The 26,643-nt window shown below is 37.6% G+C and overlaps 1 protein-coding gene across 5 annotated transcripts in view; it reads left to right on the forward strand.

The window, feature by feature from the left end:
• The window catches only part of LRRC28 (leucine rich repeat containing 28), a 124,088-nt gene that overhangs the window by 3,923 nt on the left and 93,522 nt on the right, over positions 1 to 26,643 (forward strand). For 4 of the 5 annotated variants that reach the window (XM_017518547.2, XM_017518541.2, XM_017518556.2 and 1 more), the window contains 2 exons: positions 505 to 733; positions 20,198 to 20,238. In XM_017518547.2, the coding sequence (XP_017374036.1) occupies positions 566 to 733; positions 20,198 to 20,238 (209 nt within the window). In that variant the 5' untranslated portion in view covers positions 505 to 565. The remainder of the gene's footprint in view (positions 1 to 504; positions 734 to 20,197; positions 20,239 to 26,643) is intronic. The other variant, XM_017518567.2, reaches the window with a different exon arrangement.

Genomic DNA, 26,643 nt, shown 5'->3' on the forward strand with positions numbered 1-26,643 from the left:
AAAAAAAAAAAAAAAAAAAAAAGGAAGAAAAGAATAAAGAGATAAAGAAAAAATCAGAATATAGGACAATATTTTGCTCTAGATATAAATAATATGTATTTTAATATTTTTAAAGCACTATAAGCTGACTACAAAATGAGGTAGTTCATAAAAGAAATGGGGTTTGCTGCATGTGGTTTTTAAGCTTCTCTTTTGGTTGCATGTTATGAAACTGGTCACTGTTTTTCTGAGACAAGAGTTCCTATCTCACGGGCAAAAACTTTTTTCCCATTAGGACTATAATAAGTAATAAATATTGTCTAATTAGAGTATTTTTATTAAATTGTTATTTATTTTAATCTCTTCCTAAATATGTGTGACAATTTTAGTTGTTATGAAAGTAAAATGTAGGATTGAATGTATTATCTTTTTCAGTGTCTTCCAGTAGCTCTGTATGCTAACTGGTTTATATGGCAATGCTTGTAAAAAAATCATAATGAATACGTTTTCTTGTTGTCTTTATAGAAATGGACCAATTTTGACAAGATGTAATGCTACAAGTCTGCCTGATGGGATATATTCAGTCATGGCATCTGAACTTTGTAAGACGATCTCTGTGGCAAGGCTGGAAAAGCACAAGAATTTGTTCTTAAATTATAGGAATCTGCACCATTTTCCATTGGAGTTACTGAAAGATGAAGGACTGCAGTACTTGGAGAGACTCTATATGAAAAGGAACTCCCTGACAACCTTGGTACAGTATTATATTACACTACAAAAAATCATTTATAAATGTGATTAAGATACATTTTACATACCCTAAGATATCCAGACCAAGACTTATGTCCCCTGTTGTTATATATACAGGTAATATAAATACACACACACGGGTTTCTCATTGGCTATGAATTTCTCATTCACGTTCCTGCAGTTACAAGGTTGCAGGAGAAGTTGTGTAGGAAAGCAAAATATTCACTCATGTACCACTTACAAAGTTAGTACCCATTCAGAAACTATTCTTCATTTAGTGTGTGCATCTGTCCTGACTTGTAATTTGTTTGTATGTTAAGCTTCTGAGGTGATTTAATCAGACCAGTTAATAAGTAAACAAGAGAAAGATCAACAATGCTTTTGAGTTATAGTCATTAAAGGGAGAATGGTTTGAAAATTGAAGCATTAAGAGAGGCATTTGGGAAGCTTAATGTAACTTGAGTGTTTTGAAAACAAAACCTTTATGATTGCCCTGTGAAAATTAAATGATTTTGAATTGGGCTAGCATACAGTTTTTTGGAAAAAATTTTGCCACAGAAGCAACATTTAATTTTCTCTTTTTATGTTCTAAGAATAAGCATATTGTTTCCATTATAATCTGAATTGTATCACATACAAGGTAAACTAAAAGTTTTTCAAGAGAATGTCCAAATCAAACTTTTTCTTCCCACTATTTATTGTAAAATTTGGTCTCTGTATTAAATGGATTTACTTTGTATGGCCTTTTCTGGTTATCACTTAACCTCATTTGAATCTTTTACTTGAATTCCAGTTCTCATTCATTTTAGATGATTTATGAAATGTTACTACTTTGTGAATTCACCCATTCTTCATTCCCTTCTCTATATTGGACTTTGCTAAATAACTGGAAAGTGTATCTTACTGGCTTCAGGTATATGGCTTGTTTTCCTGGAAAAGTTTTATTTAGTATGTGTACAATGCCCATAAGTGGGTAGAAAGCACTATAAAATTAATTTATCTTTGCTATATCTAGAAGTAAATAGATATGCATGTTTTGTTCTTTCGTGATTGGCATATTGATAAATATGTTGAGTGTCTACTTATATTTCTGAAATTAGATTTTTCAGCTTTCCACCTTGGAAAATCCATACACAGTTATATAAGTCCCTTTTTGCAAAGTCATCATTGCATGATGTAAAACCATATTAGTATTTTTTAACCTTTTAGCAAGAAGTAGTATAAGAAATATTTTGACAAGGATTATAGCCTAGATTTTCACGTGTTTTTTTCTTTATGTATTAAGAAATATTTGTGAGTGGATTACTTATTAATTATCAACCACAGCCCAATGGGGTAGACTTTGTTCTGAGAATTGACCTTTGCTTATAAAAGCCAAACTTGTGGGTGGACCACTCGGCTGGAAGTGTGAGGATCTGAGCCCAGGGGTCGGCAGTCAGTGGGGGAGGTGGAGGCGGCTCCTGCGATCCAAAGGGACTTGAGACTTACTGGACACACACCATGAGGGCCCTGTGGGTGCTGGGCCTCTGCTGGGCCCTGCTGACCCTCAGGTTGGTCAGAGCTGATGATCAAATTGATGTGGGTGGTACAGGAGAAGAGGATCTGGGTAAAAGTGGAGAAGGCTCAAGGATGGATGATGAAGTAGTACAGAGAGAAGAAGCAGCTATTCAGCTGGATGGAGTAAATGCATCACCAGTAAGAGAACTGAAGTAGGAAAAGTTTGCCTTCCAAGCTGAAGTTAACAAAATGATGAAACTATCAATTCATTATATACAAATAAAGAGATTTTCCTGAGAAAACTGGTTTCAGATGCTTCCAATGCTTTAGATAAGATAAAGCTAATATCACTGACTGATGAAAATGCTCTTTCTGGAAATGAGGAACTAACAGTCAAAATTAAGTGTGATGAGGAGAAGTACCTGCTGGATGTCACAGACACTGGTGTAGGAATGACCAGAGGACAGTTGGTTAAAAACGTTGATACCATAGCCAAATCTGGGACAAGCGAGTTTGTAAACAAAATGAATGAAGCACAGGCAGATGGCCAGTCACCTTCTGAATTGATTGGCCAGTTTGGTGTCACCTTCCTTTAGCAGGTAAGGTTATTGTCACATCAAAGCACAATGATACCTAGCACATCTGGGAGTCTGACTCCAGTGAATTTTTTGTAATTGCTGACTCAAGAGGAAACACTCTAGGATAGGGAACGACCATTACCCTTGTTTTCAAAGAAGAAGCATCTGATTACCTTGAATCGGATACAATTAAAAATCTCATCAAAAAATACGGTTCATAAACTTTCCTGTTTATGTGTGGAGCAGCAAGACTGAAACTGTTGAGGAGCCCATGGAGGAAGACACAGCAGCAAAAGAAGAGAAAGAAGAATCTCATGAGGAAGCTGCAGGAGAAGAAGAAGAAAAAAAGAAACCAAAGACTAAAAAAGTTGGAAAAACTGTCTGAGACTGGGAACATATGAATGATATCAAACCAATATGGCAGAGAACATCCAAAGAAGTAGAAGGAGATGAATATAAAACTTTCTACAAATCATTTTCAAAGGAAAGTGTTGACTCCATGGCTTATATTCACTTTACTGCTGAAGGGGAAGTTACCTTCAAATCAATTTTATTTGTACCCACATCTGTTCTACATGGTCTATTTGTCGAATATGGATCTAAAAAGAGTGATTACATTAAGCTCTATGTATACCGTGTATTCATCATAGATGACTTCCATGATATGATGCCTAAGTACCTTAATTTTGTTCAGGGTGTGGTGGACTCAGATGTTCTTTCCTTGAATGTTTCCCTTGAGACTCTTCAGCAGCATAAACTGCTTAATGTGATTAGGAAGAAGCTTGTTCATAAAACACTGGACATGATTAAGAAGATTGCTGATGAGTAATACAATGATACCTTTTGGAAAGAATTTGGTACCAACATCAAGCTTGGTGTAATTGAAGACCACTCGAATCGAACACGTGAAACTTCTTAGATTCCCGTCTCCTCATCATCCAGCTAACAGTACTAGCCTGGACCAGTATGTGGAGAAAATGAAGGAAAAACAAGACAAAATCTACTTCATGGCTGGGTCCAGCAGAAAAAGGGCTGAATTTTTTCCATTCGTTGAGCGACTTCTGAAAAAGGCCTATGAAGTTATTTACCTCACGGAACCTGTGGGTGAATACCGCATTCAGGCCCTTTCCGAATTTTATGGGAAGAGATTCCAGAATGTTGTCAAGGAAGCAGTGAAGTTTGATGAAAGTGGGAAAACTAAGAAGAGTCATGAAGCAGTTGAGAAAGAATTTGAGCCTCTGCTCCCTTGGATGAAAGATAAAGCCCTTAAGGACAAGACTGAAAAGGCTGTGGTGTCTCAGCCAGAATCTCTGTGAGCTTTGGTGGCCATCCAGTACGGATGGCCTGGCAACACGGAGAGAATCATGAAAGCACAAGCGTACCAAATGGGCAAGGACATCTCTACAAATTACTATGTGAGTCAGAAGAAAACATTTAAAATTAATCCCAGACACCCACTGATCAGAGACATGTTTCGATGAATTAAGGAAGATGAAGATGGTAAAACAGCTTTGGATCTTGCTGTCGTTTTGTTTGAAACAGCAATGTTTTGGTCAGGATATCTTTTACCAGACATTACAGCATATGGAGATAGAATAAAAAGAATGCTCCACCTCAGTTTGAACATTGACCCTGATGCAAAGGTAGAAGAAGAACCGGAAGAAGAACCTGAAGAGACAAAAGACACAACAGAAGACACAGAGCAAGACGAAGACAAAGAAATGGATGTGGGAACAGATGAAGAAGAACAAGAAACGGCTAGGGAATCTACTGAAAAAGATGAATTGTAAATTATACTCTCACAGTTTGGATCCTGTGTGGAGAGGGAATGTGAAATTTAAGTCATTTCTTTTTGGAGAGACCTTTTTTAGATGGCCCCCCACCAGGCTCCTCATCCCCTGCACTGTAAAATGTGGGATTATGGGTTATAGGAAAACATGTTATTTTTTAGTTCAATTTGTTTTTTAAGACGGAGTTTCACTTGTCGCCCAGGCTGGAGTACAGTGGTAGGATCTTGGTTCACTGCAACTCCACCTTCCAAGTTCAAGTGATTCTCATGCCTTAGCCTCCTGAGTAGCTGGGATTATAGGTGCCTGCCACCATGCCCAGCTGTATTTTTGGTAGAGACAGGATTTTACCATGTTGGCCAGGCTGGTCTCAAACTCCTGACCTCAGATGATCCACCCGCCTCAGCCTCCCAAAGTGCTGGGATTATAGGCGTGAGCCATTGCCCATGGCCTAGTTGAATTTTTTTTTAACCTTCCTCATGAGTGTAAATTTGTACTATTTAACTGACTATTCTTGTTGTAAAATCTTGTCATGTGTATAAAAATAAAAAAGATTCCCCCCCCCCCAAAAAAGTTAAGCTTTTGGTCTTGTGGTAGTTTCTCAGCGTCAGTTTTTTATTTATGAAAATAAGAATCTACAGTAAATTGATATTTATAATAGCTTATGGTAATACATTTTAATTCTCTGCAACCTTTTCAGTCATCAGAGGTTAAATTGTGTATGTTTATAATGATGTATAGATTTTACTTTAATTGCTTTCTCTTAGTTGGAATATTTGATTCATGTATATCAAAGAACTTTGTAAACTATAAAGTGCTGTACAGATATGAGGGGTTGGTGGGAATGGTAGCAGTCATCCCAAAGCCGTCCCAATGCCTGATTATATCAGATATATGACAATTTACAGCACAGTTTTTGAAAACAGGTAAAACATTACTTTTCTTAGAGTGCTCTAAACCTGTAGTGATTCTTCGGGCTCTTGGAATATTTGCTGGTGTTAAAGATAAAGTACAGTTCCTAAAGGAGAGTAATATGTAAAATTGTATTTACAACTGCAATACTGTCCAAAACTGGGGAAAACGTTATTGAAAATGTGTAGTATCTTGAATACATTATTGATTAATTGGCCTTTTGCTTATGGATTTTTAGCAGACTTGGGAATCTGCCAGTCATTTCCATTTTCGTGTTGTTTTAGTGTTTAACTTTGTTTCCTGTTAACATTTTTGTGTGTGTATTAAATGCCTTCTCAGCATTTTCCTCCTTTCTTCTCCTATCCCTCAGTATATTAGGCCTCTTGCTGAGAAGAGAAGTTGTCACTAATACACAACCTCTACCCTTCTCCCTTTTTACCGTGAAGTCGTTCAGAATCGTGTATTGGCTTGTAGTTGTAGGATGATTGCATGACAAAAGTCCAGAACTTAGCAAATGCTGATATTTAGAACTAAACCACAAGAAAAAGCCTTTTCACACGTTTAAAAGAATAAACTTTTTAATTGCAAAACCAGTATATGCTCTATGTCAAACAACATAGAGGAGTATCTGGAAAGCAGATCTCTCTTTGTCTAGTTTGTGAAGCAACCAATGTTAATGGTTGGATTGTATCCTTCTGCTTTGGTTCATTTATGCTGCCATAAGAAAACACCATAAAATCAGTGGCTTATAAACAAATTGATTTCTTACTGCTCTGGAGGTGGGGAAGTACAAGATCAGGGTGCTAACCAGATTCGGTGTCTGTCTTCCTGATTTGTAGATGGTGCCTTCTTGCTGTGTCCTCACATGGTAGAAGGGGCCAAGGGTCTCCCTCTGACCTCTTTTAAAGGACACTAATTCCATTCATGAGGGCTCAGATCTCATAATCTAATTTCCTCCCAAGGGTACCACCTCTTAACACCATCATCATCTTGGGGTTTAGAATTTTAATGTGTGAATTTGGGGGGGGGGACACACATTCAAACTATACCACCTTCCACCTCCTTGCTTGTGTTTTTGTAATTATATATATACTATTTATATTTTTCCTTTTTTAATAACAAAAGTAGAATCATACATATTTCTCTGCAAGTTTCTTTGTTCAATTCATGATATTCTCATTCCACTAACCTCTAGGCCAGTAGGTAATTGTACATTCTTGTATGTATGTGTATGTTTATATTTAGGATAGCCTAAAAAGTAGAATTGCTGGGCTAAAGGGTAGATATAATTTACATTTCAAAATACTTTTAGGCTAGGCAGGGTGGCTCATGCCTGTAATCACAGCACTTTGGGAGGCCAAGGCAGGCAGATCACTTGAAGCCAGGAGTTTGAGACCAGCCTGGTCAACATAGTGAAACCCTGTTTCTACCAAAAATACAAAAATTAGCTGGGCATGGTGGTGCACGCCTGTAGTTCCAGCTACTCAGGAGGCTGAGTCAGGAGAATTGCTTGAACCTGCAAGGCGTAGGTTGCAGTGAGCTGAGATCATGCCACTGTACTCCAGCCTGGGCAACAGAGTGAGACTTGGTCTCAACAAATTTTTTTAAAGCAATATTTGATTATCATTTATTTGTATAGCTGACAAACCTTAAAACTTTTTGCTTTGTTTTGAGACAGGGTCTTGTTCTGTCATCCAGGCTGGAGTACAGTGGCATGTTCCAGGCTCACTGCAGCCCCGACCTCCTGAACTCAAGTGAGCCATCTGCCTCACCTTCCTGAGTAGCTGGGACTCCAAGCACACACCACCATATCACACCCTGCTAAGTCGTAAACCTTTTTCTTTTCATTTTTTTTTTTTTTTTTTTTTTTGAGATGGAGTTTTACTCTTGTTACCCAGGCTGGAGGGCAATGGCATGATATTGGCTCACTGCAACCTCCGCCTCCTGGGTTCAGGCAATTCTCCTGCCTCAGCCTCCTGAGTAGCTGGGATTACAGGCACGCGCCACCATGCCCAGCTAATTTTATTTTTTTGTATTTTTAGTAGAGACGGGGTTTCACCATGTTGACCGGGATGGTCTTGATCTCTTGACCTCGTGATCCACCCGCCTCGGCCTCCCAAAGTGCTGGGATTACAGGCGTGAGCCACCGCGCCCAGCCTTTTTCTAGAGATGGGTTCTCGCTATGTTGCCTAGGCTGGTCTTGAATTCCTGGGCTCAAGTGATCCTCTTGCCATAGCCTCCCAAAGTGTTGAGATTACAGTGAGCCACTGTGCCTGACCAAAACTTTCTTTTTAAACATAAGCTGGTTTATATGGGAATCTAGTTATATAATTGGTAGGTGAACAAGAAGTAGTTGTGGGTGTTGGGACTAGTGGCTCATGTCTGTAATCCTAGCACTTTGGGGGGCTGAGGCAGGCAGATCACTCAAGCTCAGGAGTTCAAAACCAGCCTGGGCAATTTCATAAAATCCTGTCTCTTCACACACACACCCCCACCAGCCTGGGCAACATCATAAAATCCTGTCTCTACACACACACCCCCACACACCAGCCTGGGCAACATCATACAATCCTGTCTCTACACACACACACGCACACACACACACACACACACACAGCTGTCTCAGAAAAAAAAGAGTTAGGATTTTACTTCCTAACATTTACCTTAGAAAATGTTTTAAATAATTTTTCTATAATTTTAAATGCAATTCAGGAATTATTAAGTCTGACCTTTGTGATAGTTTTAAGATAAATGAGATATTAGGAGTAATATAGGGTCTGGGTTTGTGACATGATAGGTATTCATCTAGTGGAAGAATTAAATGAATATAATGTAGAATTGCATAAGGATCATATTATAAGAGTTCTAGACTGAGAGCCTTCAAGAGCAGGAACTGTGTCTTGCATTCTGCATCTTCAGTGCCTGGCTTACTGCTTAGCATGTGTAGTACACGTAATTTAATTCTATGTAGCAGCATTGTAGAAGATTTTTAAGATCCTATTTGTATGACACTGAAGACTGACTTTGACTGGCACTTAGGAGGAAGAGCATCATTCATTCAGTGTGTATTTATTGAGTGCTTACTGTGTCCCCATCATTCTTCAAGACACTGACAATAGATATTTTGTGGAACAGCTTCTTATTCTCATGGAATTTTCATTTGTTGGCATTTCAAGTTTAAAGGGAAAAAAAAGGAACTAAGACTCAGTGGCAAAATGTTCAAGGGACAAGTTTACATACCTGTTTTGCTTGCCTCAAGCAGTGGTTTTATAGGTTCCACAGAGCCTCAGGCTTCCTGAGCAATGCTGAGGTGGGGACCAAACAAGAGTGTGTCTCTACTTCAGCTGGAGCAGTTCTTCTTTTGTTTGAGTATCGGTGTTCTCTATGCAACCCCCTCACATAGATGGGATATGCAGAGAGGTCCTCTAGTAAACAGATGGGTAGAGAGGTCTTAAAGTTTGGCTGTGTTATAGGATGGGCATAGTGGGAGGGGATTTGACAACAAAGGAGATTTTTCTTCTAATCATCCCTTTTCTCTTCCTTTTCCTTTACCCCCCTCTTCTGTTTTCTGAGAGAACAGAATAAAGGCTATTGGGAAATTTCCATTAAAAGAAGAGTTGAACCTCCGGATAAAGGGAATAATTAAAAGTCCAAGTTTCCTAAGAACGAGCTCCAGAGTACACTTGGAAGGATTAACCTTGGGAATATATCTGTTCCTCCTTTGTAAAAGAAAGGGAAGACAGGTGTAAAGACAGATATGCACTAAGGGACAGAGAGGCAGTTGAGAGAGTTTTTGGTCTGATGCTTTTCCAGGTCAGACCATCTGCTTGGAAATGAACATTTGGGGAGAGGGCAAGTTTGAAGACTCAGATGGCAGTTTGACAAGAGAAAGATAGAATTGTTGGGTTTTATTTAGCAAGCAGTTGGTGACTAAGCTTACGGTGGAAAGTTCTGCTTGTTTAGGGAACTTTCTCTAGCCGTATCCAGCTGTCTGAGGTATGGAGAAGGTGGACTGTGGCATTCATACAGGTTTAGGTTGTTGCTAGGTGGCTGGAGATTTAGGATTTGGCCGAGAGAATGGTAGAACATGAAATCTGAGCTGGATTGCAGACAAAGGAAGAGTGAATAGAGAGAATGGAGGTGGGCCACAGTACCCACTGATGTTGAAAAACTGCTGTATTGGGTGTGACTGAGTAAGCCATCTGGGATGTGGGACATTTTGGTCTCGAAGAAAGACTGTGATCGTGGAGAAGTTTCTGATGATGACACAGTCTGAGTCTGCAAGGTGGAAGGGGCTGAGGTAGAGCCTTGCAACCTTCCCTGCATTGGTACCTGTGGTCTTTGTAAGAAGAAGGAATATAGCTTGGAAGCAACAATCAACAGTCCTTTCTAACTCTGAAGTTCCTCAAGGGAGGAAATTAGTAGTGGGAGCATTTGAGGGCTGCAGTCCCAGGAAGAGAGTGTTTCATGATTTGGTAGCAAAACTCAGGACTGAAAGGTAAGAGATCAAAGTTCTACGGCGTTACCTCTTTGGACCTTAGTTCCTTCATTTATAAGAAAAAAGGCCACAAGAGACTTGGAGGAAAATAAACAAAAAATCACAATCTGGAAGCAAAATCACTTAATGACTTTGTCAACTTCTTTTCTTAATGGAAACAGTTGGCCTTCCTGAGGAAATGAGAGAGCGACTTGCCCAAATACTGATTGAGCTCTCACTAGTTGCTCATTTTATTTTATATATATGAATGGACAAAAAAGAGGTATCTGAATTTTAATGAAAGAGGGGTGTTTGGCTCATAGCTAATCTTTTGTTTATTGATAACCTCTTTCTAGCCTAGTAGCACCATGTTTTCACCCTGAGGAGAAAAACAAGGGCAGATGGATCCTGATTAAGCAGTTAATCTATGCAATAAGAGATAATTTAACTTAAAAATTATATTCCACTGAGTGAAGGAAGGAGCGGTCTATCAATCATGTTCCTGAATTGGGCCAGGAAATGAGGCACAGATGTTTTTTCTTTCCTGTTGACCCAGGAGAAAAACATTCCTGACTTTCTGCTTCAGATATGAATAGGCAAATGAAAAAAGAGTACAGATACCAAAAACATGCAAAAAGATGTTTAGCTTTTAGAAGAAGTGATGAAACACTAATCATTTTTACCCATCAGATTGGCAGAGATTAACACCTAGCCAGGCATCTGGCCATCCCAGCTACTTGGCTGAGATGGGAGGATCATGTGAGCCCAGGAGTTTAAGACCAGCGTGGGCAACATAGTGAGACCTTGTATCAAAAAAAAAAAGAGATTAATACCCAGTGTTGGAGACAGGTAGGAGAAATCTCCTGATGGAAATAAATTCAATGTTTTTGGTGGGTGGTTGGGTCCTATCTAGCAAAACTACATGAATATTTGCTTGAATCGGCATTTTCACTTGCAAGAATTTGCCCAGTAGAAAAAAAAAGGTGAACAAGAATGTTCATCACAGCATTGAATATGATGAAAAATTGTGAAAACCTCAATATTTATATTGGTTTAGTTAAAATCTGAGAGCAGCTAACATTGTGAGTCTTTACCAAAGTGCTCGGTTTCAAGTAAATGACATGTATTATTTAATCCTCAGGACAATCCTATGATGTAGGCACTATTATTATCTTTATTTTATAGATATATATTTATTTTTATTTTATGCCAAGTAAGACATAAAAAAAGAATACATCAAACTAAATAGTGATTATACTTGTAGATGGGTGGAGAATGTGAGGGTAGGGCTGGAGGCTGAAAGAAACAGAGCCTTACTTAGTGTTTATAGAAAAAGGGAAAGGCTCTACTAGTAAGTTTGTTTTATATTATTTTCAGTAAATATATATTTTTATAATTCAGTTAAGCTGGTTAGAATATAGTAGTACTAAGGGTTTGTCAAGCTTTCGAATCAGTGAGTCTAAATATTTTGATTTATAGTGATGCATATGTTTATGCCATCTTGACATAGATGACTTTCTTAGCGGGTGGCTAGGGTGAGGGTGAGAGAGGTTGATGGCTAGGAAAGTCACACAGCTATATCCACCACCCATCCTTGAATTTGGTAATAGTAGGATCGGGATCAAATTAGCATGGGAATACCCTGAGGAGAAAAACAGTAAGCTAAGGAGATGGCCTGTAAGAGCATCATACAGCCAAGTGTGGTAGGATAAACAGGGAGAGGAATTAAGTTTTGTTGTTGGTTTGGTTCATTTTGAATTCCAGAGCAAGGACTTCTTGTTTTTCTCCAGTCTGTTGGATTCTTGCAGCTTGAACTGCTGCTAGGCCCTCCTTAACACCATGATTACACCGTTCTTGAGCTAGCTCTGTATAAAAGCATCTTTAGTTCTTAAATTGACTATGTGGAAATATGTGAGTATATTAAATAGGAAAGAATTCTAATGGTCTGTTCATGGTTTAGTGTTTGTAGGTAATGTGGGGTACAGTTCTGGAAAACAGTTGTTGCACATTTATCCTGTCTTTGTAATACACATGTGCCTGAAAATTAAGTTTTGTTACAACAGCTTCTTTTCCTGTTGAATTTTCAGTTTTAGAAGCTTTTCTTTCATTGTTACGCGATTCCTTGTCAGTAATGTGGAACAGTGATTCTTTGTCAAATAATTAGCAAACTCAAGATAAGTTTCTCACGTCATAAAGGCTTTCATTTTTCAGGAAAATGAACATCTGTTTCATAACTCTATGGAATCATAGGATTTTAAAGCTAGAAGCTTTATTGATAATTTAGATAATTTTTCTTTTTGAGGAAACTAAGAAGAGGATAATGGCGGGTTCTAAAGTCACTTTTATGGCTTTTCAGTGCAAAAATGAGGTTTCCTAATTTGTGGTCCAGTTACTTTAGCTTTCATTTTAATTCTGTAGATATTTACTGATAACCTCTTTCTAGCCTAGCACTACCATGTTGTTAAAATTTAACCACGTTTATCCACTGTGGAGAAATGAGGTGCTGCGTGTTAAGTGAATTTTCCCAGTTAATCTTTGTAAAGCCTATGTCTGAGTTTTACTGTGAGTAAAAGTCTAGCTTTAATAGAATTATTTTTAAAACATATTCATTGGTTTTTAAATAAAATATAGGGAACCTGACTTAGCATACACCCTGTAATTTGTAGTTTCTGCCTTGGGAGTTAGGATTGGGATGGTTTGGAAAGAGGTGGCAGGGCTAAGTGTCTTTTCCTTAGAACAGACCATTTTCTTTTGTACTTGAAGGGTGTTATTTGCAAGCAAAAGACTCAAAACCATTGGTATGTGTATGATTCCACAAGTTTAAATTCATTTTTCAGGCATTCACTATAATGAAGAACCTGTATACTAGAAGTGAGACGCCAGTGCCTAAATAAATGTTAGTCCCATCAAATCAGTCAACAAATACATACATTATGTAAGTAAGGCACTTATACACTGATTTTGGAACATGCTCCCTACCCCAACAAACCAAACAGTTATGTTATAAACACAGATTTTTCAGGCTAGGTTTAATCTTATATCATTGATCTGGCTTTATGGGAATGTGTTTGGTGTTCTATTTTTGTGTGTATTTTTACATTGCTTTGAAAATTTCATTTATAAAATTATACTTATTGAATGTTTATTAAATAGATTTTTTAAAAAACAAAACTAGATAAGACACTTGATTCTGTAACCTCCAACCCTTGCTTCTGACATTTATATAACTTTCAGTTTTAACAAATATTTTTAAAATGAACTCTTGAAGAGGCATTTCAGCAATTTTTATTGCTTATTTTTTCTTTTGAAAATCTTTTCTTGGCAATCAAATTTCCATCAAATTTAGAAACATTTTATTTTTGTAAATGTACTGGATGTATAGTTTTTTTTTTTTTTATTTTGAGCTCATTCTGTAAGTTTTGCTAAGTTAAAAATATCAGTCTTGATTTTTGTTTTACATTTTTTGCCACAAAACATTTGCAGTTTTAAAGATACTTAAAATTTTTCCATTTATGTTTCTTAAGATGACAATTTCAATCTCTATAAATGCTAAGCAAATACTTGCATTTATTTCTAAGAAAAACAATCTAAAACATTTATCATTTGTACAGTTAAGTAGCTCTTTGTTTTACATTTGAAGGATTTGAGTTTAAGTGAACAATTAGTAATGAGTATAAAGATACGAATTATTCACACTCTACCAGCCACATGTGGCTATTAACTTTTTTTTTTTTTTTTTTTGAGACAGAGTTTTGCGCAGGCTAGAGTGCATGGCACAATCTCAGCTCACTGCAACCTCCGCCTCCCAGGTTCAAGGGATTCTCCTGCCTCAGCCTCCCAAGTAGCTGGGATTACAGGCGCCTGCCATCACGCCTGGCTAATTTTTGTGTTTTTAGTAGAGACAGGGTTTCACCATGTTGGCCCGGCTAGCCTTGAACTCCTGACCTCAGATGATCCACCTGTCTCAGCTTCTAAAAGTGCTGGGATTATAGGTGTGAGCCACCGCACCCAGCCCGACATTTAAATGAAAGCAAAATGATCTTAGAAGTTCAGTTCCTCTATCACATAGCTACATGTGGCTAGTATCTGCCATATTGGACAGCACAGAAAGAGAATGTTTCTATCATGGCACAGAGAGAGACAAAGGAAAATGAGTAATTAATGGGAGGTGAGCTAAGAGACAAAGGTAATGGTAACTAGGACCCTCAAGGCAGTTATGCTACTGGGAAAGAAGAAAGAATGCTGGTTCTGTCGTTCTATACCATTAGCCTGCTAGGGTTTCCTATTCCTCTGTTGATACATACTGCTCTATGACATATATAAAAATGGAGAGAAATACTGTAGAAGGAATAGGCAAGTAAAAGATCTACCACAGTTTAAAAAAATCTGGACACATGGTATTTATCTCATGCTGTGTACCTGCTCAGGAGCAATGATATAAAATTATTGATCCAACTGTAAAGCTTGTTGAGTGTGTCGTAGTAGTTTGTGAGTGAAGTACTTTTTCTTTCCTCAGAACCAAAACTTCATTAGCTTTTTCAAATAATTTATTGGGGTGAAGCTGATATAACGTAAAATTAATCTTATGAAATGAAGAATAGGATTCAGTACATTCACCATCTATGCTGCCACCTCTGTCTAGTTCCAAATATTTTGTTCACTCTGGGGTAAAACCCTTCACCCATTAAGCAATTTTTCTCCATTCTGTCATCCCCACCCTCACTTCCCACACCCATACCTTGTAACCACCAATCTGTTTTCTCTCTGGTTTTACTCTGGATATTTCATATAAATGGGATCACAAAATATGAAACCTTTTGTATTTGGCTTCTTTCACTTAGCAAAGTGTTTCCAAGGTTTATCCAAGTTGTAGCATATGTTAGTACTTCTTTTTTTTTTTTTTTAATAGTTCAGTGGGATTCCATTGTATGACTCTACCACCATTTGTTTACCCATTCATCTACTGATGGACATTCAGGCTATTTCCACCTTTTAGCTGTTTTGAATAATGCTGCTATGAACATGAATGTACATGTTGAAAGACCTGTTTTCAGTTCTCTTGGGCATATAAATAAGAGAGGAATTCAGGGTCCTATGATAATTTTATACTTAACTTTTTGAGGAACCATCAAACTTTTCCACAGTGGCTGAGCCATTTTACATTACTTGCCAGCAATGTACAATGGTTCCAGTTTCTCCACATCCTTGCCAACACTTGTTATTTTCTGTTTTTTTGTTAGTGTTACAGCTGTCCTAGTGGGTATGAAGTGCCATCTCATTGTGGTTTTGATTTGCATTTCCCTGATGCTAATGATGTTGGACATCTTTACATGTGCTTGTTGGCCATTTGCATATTGTCTTGGGAGAAATGTCTGTTCAGATCCTTTGCCCATTTTTTAATTGAGTTGTCTTTTTGTTGTTGAATTGTAAGGATTATTTTTATAATCTGGATGCTAGACCCTTACCACATATATGATTTGTAAATATTTTCTCCCATTCTGTAGGTTGTCGTTTACTTTCTTGTAATGTCCTGTAATGCACACAAGTTTTTAATATTTGATGACATTCAGTGTATCTACTTTTTTTTTTTTTTTGGAGATGGCGTTTCACTCTGTTGCCAGGCTGGAGTGCAGTGGCGCGATCTTGGCTCACTGCAATCTCTGCCTCCCAGGTTCAAGTGATTCTCCTGCCTCAGCCTCCTGAGTAATGGGATTACAGGTGCACGCCACCACGTCCAGCTAATTTTTTTGGTATTTTTAGTAGAAATGAGGTTTGACTATGTTGGTCAGGCTGGTCTTGAACTCCTGACTTCAAATGATCCACCCACCTTGGCCTCCCAAAGTACTGCGATTACAGGCTTGAGCCACTGCACCCAGCCTGTGTATCTGTTTTTTCTATTGTTGCTCATGCTTTTGGTGTAATGTCTATCAATTCATTGCCAAATCTAAGATTATGGAAATTTATGTTTTCTTCTATGAAGTATGGTTTTAGCTTTTAAATTTAAGTTGTTGATCCATTTTGAGTTAATTTTGTGTATGGTATGAGATAGTGGTCCAAATTCATTCTGCTTTCTTATACTTTTTACAATTGCTGAAGAACCCAAATGCATTTACTTTTTGACTCTGAAATGTGTTGTTAGAAGCCAGGATGGAGCAGGTTTTGCCAAACTCCAAGTCCCAGTGGCTTATAACAGCATGCATATTTCTTGTCTACACTGTACTAGCCTCTGAGAGCTTGGGGCCTCTGCTCAGGGATGAAGCCTAACAAAACGTCCACCATCTGGTGGTCACTGTGGGAGGGGTGAGGTCTTTTGAGCTCAATCTTGTCAAGGCTTCCACTTTGGCTTAATTTCACTGACCAAAGCAAAGCCCTTAGCCATGGCCAGCTTTATGAAAGATGTACAGTCCTAGCAGGTGTTCAGAAAGAGAGGGAAAGGAAGTAGGCACTGTACAGTGCCCACCAGAAAACAGCACTGAACGTGGTGGTGTTTGCAACATACTTGAAGTATTTGTTCCGAGATACAAAATTTTAAAACGTTCCCATTTAAGTGGAGTCTAAAAGAACAAGGTAAAGCATCATTGATTCAAAATTTAGGGTAAGTTTTATACTAACTATGCTTGTTGAAGTTTACTTTTTCATTATTGTAAAGAAAAGTTGTTTAGATAATAATATAAATGAGATTTAATGAAGAGAATCCTGGGCTTGATTTAGAAAAACAGTTTTTATGTAATTTAGTGGGAAGTATTTCAGTACATGTTGTTTATCTGATAAAACTTTTCTGTTTCAAATTGTGAAAAAAGGAAATAATAGTAATAGATTAGAAAAGCACTTTAAGACTATTGCTTTTATCAGGATTTCAAATTTAAAAACATTAAAAAGCTTAATAGCTTGTAAATTCTATGGATTAGGATACGCTAGTTTATGTGACTTCCATAATCCAACATTAGAGCTTAGTTACCCACAAAGTAACAAAAATTCTGACATTAATTTCTCATTGTCTAATCTGTTACATGCTGTACCTAAATTATAGAAGTATGAAAATTAAAACGTATAGCATTTCTCAGCTACATTGCTAAAAATACAGTATTAGAAAACAAAGTGATATTATGGAACACCACTAGGTGTCAGTCACAGCCTGTGCAAGGGCTGATTATTTGCCAGGCATTTTGGACATCTCTACCTAAGTGTGTATGTGTTTTAAGGCATTATTCTAATGAACTGCAGTTTTCTCAAAGTGAATGTGCTTATTTTTAAATAAAAACCCAATACACCTACTTGTTAATAAAGACATGGAGACGCACTACTGGCAGCAGAAGCATTATTTCAGTGCTTAATTGTGTATATAGCTACAGCTGAAAAGAGCTAACTAGTTTGTCATGGAAAGATTAGAATGCTATTTGATGAGCCAAGTGGACATCCAGAAAGGAAGGCTGTGGAGTGTGTGAGTTAGCCAGATACAGTATTGATATTAGCCAGTGAAAGTAGGTGAAGGTCTAACAGTTAAACAGCATTACTTTTTGGAAAAATCTTTCTTTTTTATAGGAACAGTTATAGTTAAGGCCTTCCACCCACTGGTTCCCTAGTTTCCCTAGGATGCTTTGTGTGTATGCCCATAAATGGAAGTGTATATTCTCAAGGGAGATACTGATACTAAAATCAAAACTCTCCAGGGATTTAGACAGATCCACAGGAACATCTGAGAAATGACTTGTTTTGAAGGACCTCCTTACATGTATCAGTGTCGAAACATGGTGCAAAAAGAATCATAGCTTTCAGCGTTTGAACACGAAATAGAAGTGGTACTGTCCAGAGTGGGTACTCAGAAATGCTTCACTGACTTCATAACAATATTCATATTCAGTGATACTTGGTTATCACAAATGGATAAGGATATGTGTATATAAGCTATTGGAGATACTGTTACTAAGTATTTACACCAGTATGGCAGTATGACATTAATAATGACATTTTCTGGTTTAAAATAAACCAGTGAATTTCCATTGTGTTCAGGATTTTTTAAAAGCTATTCCTTAGTATAAAATATGAGTCCTTAGTGATCTGTTCCTTGCCATTCTATGTAAAATCATACATCTTCATACCCAATGACCCAGACATACCAAACTAATGTCATTTGGCCTAGTGAGTGTTTAGATCTCAAATTGTATATAATTGATTAATCAATTGTATAACAGCTATACTATACACACCATATTTTAAAATTCAATTTTAATTTTTTTCAGTTGTAAAAGATACGTGTTCATTGTTAAAAATTTAAGTTTCTGTATGAAAAATTTCTTGATTATTTAAAGTAGTCTACTTTCTAGTCCCTAACACTTAAATTTTTCCTATGGACATGATTGTTTTTCTAACAGGATTATTGAAAATGTAAGATTTCTTCAGGAGTGCTGTTATGGAGTTATAGCAGAATGGATTGTGTTTGCAGTTTCCCAATTGTTCCTTGTTCTCTTTTGGCTTTTCATATGTTGCTTCTTGTGCCTAAAAAGCTATCCAGCACTACCCTCCTCTCCATTCCATGTCAACCTCTTATAGTTTATGTCTTTTGGAACTTGGGTCAGACCTAATGTCTTATAAAAAGCCATTCCTGATTCATTGTTATTTATATACAGTTTACCCTACAGTATGCTTGAATGTAGATGAGAAAAATTAGTTTTGACCCAGTGTGCTCCTTCAGTCTTTAGACTCATATCTTTTTGCATGTGTAAATTTGAACCCCGTGTGTGTGTGTGTGTGTGTGTGTGTGTGTGTGTGTGTGACAGAGCACGCGAGCGAGAGTGAAAGAAAGAGAGATTATATATATGCATATGTACATATGTGGGGGTGTGTGTGTGTCTGCAGTCTGGTTTTCAGTTATTTACAGGAGGCTTTCTCCCATACCCAGTACCTCTAGCAGAGAGAAGCCTGCTTTCAACCTGTGTGTAGAATTGTTCTAGGATGCTTTTCATGGAAAGGCCAGCCCTTTCAGGGCTCTGACTTTTTCTGAGTAAGAGACCTAAGTTTGTCTGTCTTTCTGTCTTCTGCCCATAGCCAATTTCCTGTACCTCCCACATCACACCTCATCTCTGATCTCTGGACCTGTGGCCAGGTCTGACACTCCCTTGGACCACATGAGCTCTAGCTTCCCCCGTTAATTTGGAGCTTAGTCAGGTCTGGGCACCTGAGGGCCCTGCGGTTTTCCCTTACTTTCCCTTGAGGAGCATGATTTAGGAGTTTGGAGGATATATTAGTCTCTTAGGGCTGCCATGACAAATTATCAAAAACTGGGTGTCTTAAAACAACAAAAGTGTATTCTCTCACAGTTCTTGAAGCAAAAAGTTCACAATCAAGGTGTGGTTTGGGTTGGTTCCTTCTCAGGGCTCCTCAGGTGTCACTTCAGTCTCTAGCTGCATCAGCACATGGTGTTCTTCCCTCTGTGTCTGTGAAGCACATTTTTATTTCTTCCATGATAATGGATTTTGAGGTCTGTGGTTTCTCTAAGGCAGGGGTCCCCAATCCCTGTTTCACAGACCTGGTGCCTGTTAGGAATGGGGCCACACAGCAGGAGGTGAGTGGTAGGCAAACTGTGTATTTATAGCCGCTCCCAGTCCCTTTCATTACTGCCTGAATGCCGCCTCCTGTCCCATCAGCAGCAGCATTAAATTCTCTTAGCACAAACCCTGTTGTGAACTGCACATGCGAGGGATCTAGGTTGTGCACTCGTTACGAGAATCTAATGCCTGACAATCTCACAGTCTCCCATCACCCCAAGATGGGACTGTCTAGTTTCGGGAAAACAAGCTCAGGGCTCCCACTGATTCTTCATTACGGTGAGTTGTGTAATTATTTCATTATGTTTTACAATGTAATAACAATAGAAATAAAATGCACAATAAATGTAATGCGCTTGAATCATCCCGAAACTGCCCCCCCCCCCCGCCCCCACAACCCCATCTGTGGAAAAATTGTCTTCCATGAAACCAGTCCCTGGAACCAAAAAGGCTGGGGACCACTGCTCTAAGGGACATTATATTTAAGTGTTCAAATTTATAAATTTAAATTGCAGTATGGTCTCTATAAGAATAAAACCCAGACCTGCTGATTATTTTAACATTTCTCAAAATTTACACCCCTCAAAAAGATAGTACTTTGTATTTAAACAAATTAGAAATGTTTAGACATTTTTCAAAAATAAAATTTAATTCTGAGTTTTTAATTTTCAGCCAGAAAACCTTGCTCAGAAGCTTCCAAACCTTGTGGAACTGTGAGTCTGTTTATTCAAATTTTTTAAAAACAAGAATGAAAATAATTCTAAGTTATTTGAAATAATAGGATATGACATCTTAATGTTTTGTTATTTTTTGGTATCATGATCATGGTATTCATGTAGGTAGACCTGTGGTTCTACTAAACCCAGTAGTATTTTAAAGTATTTAATCATTTAATATTGTATTTTAAATATTGTACTTCAAGGTAGTGAAGATGATGAGAAATGCCTTTTCTTTTGTTACAGAATCTTTCTGGATAGTCCATGTAATTGGGAAAATCTGTTGTTATTAGTACTACTACATGTGATAGTTGATATGAACAGATAGTATAAAATGTTTAAAATATACAGTAAAAGTCTTTTTTTCTGCATCGTCCACACTTCATTTTAGATTTTTTTTATGATTACCTCCAAATGCTGAATACTGTTGACGCCTTTGTTTTTTTAATGCACCAGTGTTAATTATCCATTAACTTACCACTAAAGAAGATAAATTTAGATATCTTGTATCTCTCTCTCTGCCTAGCTGCCTCCTAATTTTTTGCAGGAGGGTTTGCATTGCTATTTCTTGTGCCCTTTGTTATTTGGCATGGTTTTCAAGAGGTCAAGGAAGGAAAGCTAGCCTTTTATCCCCCCCATCCGTCATTTCCTTTGTCCCATCCTTTTATTTTGAAAAATTTCAAACTAACAAGAAAGTTAAAAACATAGAAAGAACACCTGTATACCCTTCACCTAAATTTAACCAATTTTGACATTTTTCCACATTTGCTTTCTCTTTCCCTTTTCTACCTGTCTTGTCTCCCTCTGCCCCCGCCCCCCCACACCAAGCTGAATGATTTGAAAGTAAATTACAGACATAATGTCATTCTCACACCTAAGGAAAGTAATATTAATTCAATATAATTTAATACACAGTTCATGTTTATGTTAGTTTTCAAAAACAATGTCTTTTAAAAGTAGATGTCTGAGTTTACTGGTTTCCTCTTGATTAGATTGCATTTAAACACTTTTGGTGGTGTTTGATCCCAAAACTTGCTTTATCAAGTTTTTACTTTCATTCTTTTGTATGTATGTATATGTGTATTTATTTTTTTCTGAAGTTTTTGAGAGTTAGTTACATACATCATGGCTTTTTCTTTGCCTCAAAATACTTAAGTATGTATTTCTAAGAACAAGGATGTCTTTCCATCTTTTTAGTCTACTTTTGCATCCTTTAGGTACTTTATAGTTTTCTTTAGGTTTTGAAAATTTCTAAAGTCTGTTACTAAGTATTCAATCTTTGGTTTTTTTTTACTATTGTAAATGAATTTTGTCGTGTGTTAAACTTCTAACTGGTTATGTTTTGTATAAATGAACAATATTTATTTTTGCATGTTAACTTTATATCCTGCTATTTTGCTGAAATCTTTATTGTTTCAATTAGTTTTCGTGATATACTCTTACGTTGGAAAATACAGATAATGTTACTTTTTCTTTTCCAACTGTTATCCCTTTAATTACTTTCTCTAGTCTTATTGCATTTGTTAGTTCCTCCAGAATATGTGAAAGTATCCTGGAGAAAATGGGCATCCTTCTCTTCTTTCTGACCTTCTGGGAATGCCTCTAGGGTTTCCCCATTAAGAAAGATGCTGGCTTTATAGTTAAGGTATCTGTAGTCTATTGTGTTAAGCAGATATTCATCTTTGTTGATTATCCATTGCTGCTTAACAACTTAACCCCAAATGTAGTGCTTTAAAAGAATAAACCTTCAATATATTATATTTTCTGAGTCCTCAGAATCTAGGCCTGACTTAGCTGGGTGCCTTTGCCTCCAGGTATTATATAAAGCTGCAATCAAGGTTGTTGGCCAGGACTGCAGTCTCATCTGAAGACTCAGCTGAAGAAGGATCTTCTTCTTTGTTCATTCATGTGGTTATTGGCAGGTTCAATTCCCTGTAGGCTGTTGAACTGAAGGACTCCATTTCTTGCTTGCTGTCGGCTAGAGCACTTCCTCTGTTCCTTGCCACTTGGCCTTTCTACGGGATAGTTCACAAAATAGCTACTGGCTTCCATCAGCAAGCAAACCAAAAAGCAAGAGAAAGTATACACTTTCCCCTAATCCCTGGTAATCACTAATCTACTTTCTGTCTCAATGGATATGCCTATTTCTGGATGTTTTCTATAAATGGAATATTGTATATAAATGGAATATATAGCCTTTTGTGTCTGGCTGCATTAACATAATGTTTTCAGAGTTTATTCATGTTGTAGCAGGTATCAGAATCCATTCCTTTTTTATGGCTGAATAGATATATGACTTCTGGTTTATCTGTTCATCATTTGATGGACATTTGGGTTGTTTCCACATTTTGAAAGCTTTTCCTTTTAGTATCTGGTTTGTCAGTTGTGGGTTCCAACTGTTTTCAGGCAGCTGTGAAGTTAAACAATTGCCTGTAATTTGTTTCAGTTTACGATGGTTTTTGCACTGGGCAAGCTCCCAGTCAGATTGAATAAAGACAGCCTTGCAAGTAGGCCTTGCAGGGAACCATGAGACAAATCTTTGGCAGTTCTCTGAGAATGAAGTTTTGAAAGCACTCTAACGTGGTCCTCCCCCCTCGCTACTGCTTTTCTCCTTGATAGTGGGCTGTTGGTTTTTTGGGTTTCTGCAGAGCAAGAGAGTGGGGTTAGGACTAGAGCAAGTGAAAATGCCATGAAGCCTGCAATGCACTGTTGTTACTGATGTTCAGTCATTTTTTTTTCTTTGAATAAGTGCTCCCTGTATTACTGCAAGCCTTTGGTTCATTTCCAGAGTTCTGAACATGTAGCATTTGGACATTTCTGATAGTTTCTCATTGTTTTTATGGAAGAGAATTTTTGGAGGTTCTTACTCTACCACTTTTGCTCAGAATTTTCAGTTTTGTAAAAAACTGCCAATTTACCAGATTAGCCGTCCCATTTTACATTTCCCCTGGTAATGTGTGATGTTCCAGTGTCTGCATATCTTACCGGTATTTGGTGTTGTCTTTGTTATTTTGATCATTTTGATAGATGTGTGGTTTTTATTATATTGTAATTTTCGTTTGCATTTCTATGATGACTAATGATATTGAACATCTCCTCATATACTTGCCATCTGCATATTTTCTTTGGTAAATTGTCCATGTCTATTGCTCATGTTCTGATTATATAGATATATATATTTTTTACTTCTCAGTTTTAAGAGTTCTTTATAAACTAGCTTTCTGTTTTATATGTTGTTTACAAATATTTTCTCACAGTGTATAGCTTGTCTTTTTATCCTCTTTATGTTCTTTTGCAGAGCAAAAGTTTTGTATTTTGATGAGGTCTAGTTTATCATTTTTTTGCTTTTATGTGTCCTGCTTTTAATGGCAAGTCTAAAAACTCTCTGTCTAGCTCTAGGTCCCAAAGACTTTCTCCTGTTTTTCTTTTTTCCCCTCTAAAAGTCTTACAGTTTTTAATTGTACATTTGTCTCTATTTTTAATATTTTTTCCCCTGGGATTAGAATTCTTAGTGACCAGTTTTTTTTTTTTTTTTTCCCTATCAGCACTTCCATGATACTCATTATTTCCTGGCTTGCATAGTTTCTGAAGAAACATCTACAGTTGTTACATTTGTTCCTTTGTCTGTAATGTGTCTTTTTTCCCCTTGGGCTACTTTGAAGAATTTTCATTTTTACACTAGTTTTAAGGGATTTTATTTAGGTGTATCTTGTTGTGGTTTTCCACTTTCTTGCCTTTGAGGTTCATTGAGCTTGTTGGGGTTGTGTCTTCACAGTTTTCATCAAATTTGGAAAACTGTTGACATTGTTTGTTTGTTTGTTTATTTGATGGAGTCTTGCTCTTTAGCCCAAGCTGGAGTGCAGTGGCACAATCTCGGCTCACTGCAACCTCTGCCTCCCTGGTCCTGGTTCAAGCAGTTCTCCTACCTCAGCCTCCCAAATAGCTGGGATTACAGGCACAAGCCACCATGTCCAGCTAATTTTTATGTTTTTCAATAGAGACAGGGTTTGGTTCTTGAACTCCTGACCTCATGATCCACCTTCCTCAGCCTCCCAAAATGCTGGGATTACAGGCATGAGCCACCGTGCCTGGCCCAGATATTTATTTATATACCCTGGTCCTGGCCCTTGCTTATAGAACTCTTACATGTTTGTTTGACTGTTTAATATTGCCCTGAAGTCACTAAGACTCTTCATTTCCTTTTCAGTCTTTTATTTCCTATGTGTTTCAGTTTGGACAAATTGTATTCTCAGTGTTAACAGTAATATTTTCTTCTTTAACATCTAATGTGCTATACTAACCCCACTCAGTCGAGTTTTCTCTTTGGTTATTGATTTTTTTTTAAATTGTAAGACACAGGGTGTTACTCTGACACCCAGGCTGCAGTGCAGGAGCAGTATCATAGCTCATTGCAACCTTGATCTCCTGGGCTCAAAGGATCCTCCCATCTCAGCCTTCCAAGTAGCTAGAACTACAGGCATGCACCACTATGCCCAGCTAAAATTTTAAATCGTTTCATAGGCATGAGGTCTTGCTATGTTGCCCAGCCTGGTTTGTGTGCATGTATGTGCGTGTGTGTGTGTGTGTGTGTGTGTGTGTGTGTGTGTGTTTGAGTCAGGGTCTTACACGGTTCCAGGAGTCACACTGGAATGCAGTGATGCAATCATGGCTCACTGTAACCTCAAACTCCTGGGCTCAAGTGGTCCTCCTGCCTCAGCCTCCCAAAGCTCTGGGATTATAGGAGTGAGCCACTGTGCCCAGCCTGTTAATGTATTTATGATCTTTGGAAGTTCCATTTATTCTTCTTTATATCTTGCGGTTCTTACAATGTTCATATTTTCATTTAAATAGCTGAATATAGTTATTATAGCTATTTTAATGTCCTGTTTGCTAATTCTGTCATCTGTGTCATACTGGTTCTATTTGTACTGACTGGTTTTTTTCCTGGTTATGGGTCATGTTTTCCTGATTCTTGGCATATCTAATACTTTTTGATTGGATGATGGACCTTATAAATTTTGCATTTTTGAGAGTCTAAATTTTATTGTCTTTTTTTATTTTCTGGCATGCAGTGATTTGCAGTTTATTTTCATCCTTTTATGGCTTATTTTTATGCTTTGTTAGAATAGGTGTGTAGGTTAGCCCTATTACTAAGGCATGAACTTTCTAGGATCTCTCTTGAATACCTCAAATGATTAACAAGGATTTGGTACACTTGCTCAGAACTCAAATGTCTCTCAACCCTGTGTGAGCTTTGCATACTGTTTAGTTGACTGATTTTCAGCTGCTTTTTGCCTGGAGTTCCTCTTATTTTTTTCTATTATTTTTTGAGATGGGGGTCTCATTACATTGCTCAGGCTGGTCTTGAATTCTTTGCCTCAAGTGATCCTCTGCTTTAGCCTCCCAAGTATCTGGGGTTACAGGTATGACCCACTGCACCCTGCTGGAGTTTCTCTTATGTGTGTTTGTTTTAGAATTCAGCCATGAATAAGGCCAAGGGATTCCTTATTTAAATTTTTGGAGGGTTTTTTTTTTTTTTTTTTTTTTTTGTAGCGGTAGTTCTCTCTTCTTCAGAACTTTACCCGACAACTTCCAGTTGCCTCAGGTTCCCTGAACTCTGATGTGTGTCTCCATAACTCAGTGAGACTTCTGTACTTTGGAATCTCCTTCCTGTTCTGCAGTTCAGAATTTGCCTCTAAGAAGAAAGCTAGGGAGATTATGTGGCTTACTTCGTTTCTCTTAGGGAATGTAGTCCTAGTTGCCTTTGTTAATGTCTGAAAATAATTGTTTCATGTACAGTCATGCACAGCATAATGATGTTTTGGTCAGTGACAGACCACATCTATAATGATGGTCCTGTAAGATTATAATACTGTGTTTTTGCTATACCTTTTCTATGTTTACGTGTTTAGATGAACAAATACATTTTGTATCAGTTGTCTGATTGTGTTACAGTTGTAATATGTACAGTACCTGTTACATGTACATGTACAGTAACATGCTATCCAGACTTGCAGCCTACGAGTAGTAGACTACACTTTCTAACCTAGGTGTGTAATAGGCTATATACCATCTAGGTTTGTGTAAGAACACCCAGTGATGTTTGCACAACAAGGAAATCACATAATGACACATTTTTTAGAATATATCCTAGCCATTAAGTGGCACATGACTGTATTTCATCCGGTTTTCTTGTTGTTTATAACAGTTGGGTAAATCTTGTTTACCCCATTGCTGTTATTCATCCTGACTGAAAGTAGAAGTCCTGTTCCTTTAAAAATTTTTTTAAAGGGGCCGGGCACGGTGGCTCAAGCCTGTAATCCCAGCACTTTGGGAGGCCGAGGCGGGTGGATCACGAGGTCAAGAGATCGAGACCATCCTGGTCAACATGGTGAAACCCCG

The sequence above is a fragment of the Cebus imitator genome, unplaced genomic scaffold, assembly GCF_001604975.1.
Source record: "Cebus imitator isolate Cc_AM_T3 unplaced genomic scaffold, Cebus_imitator-1.0 Scaffold19, whole genome shotgun sequence".
NCBI lineage: Eukaryota > Metazoa > Chordata > Mammalia > Primates > Cebidae > Cebus > Cebus imitator.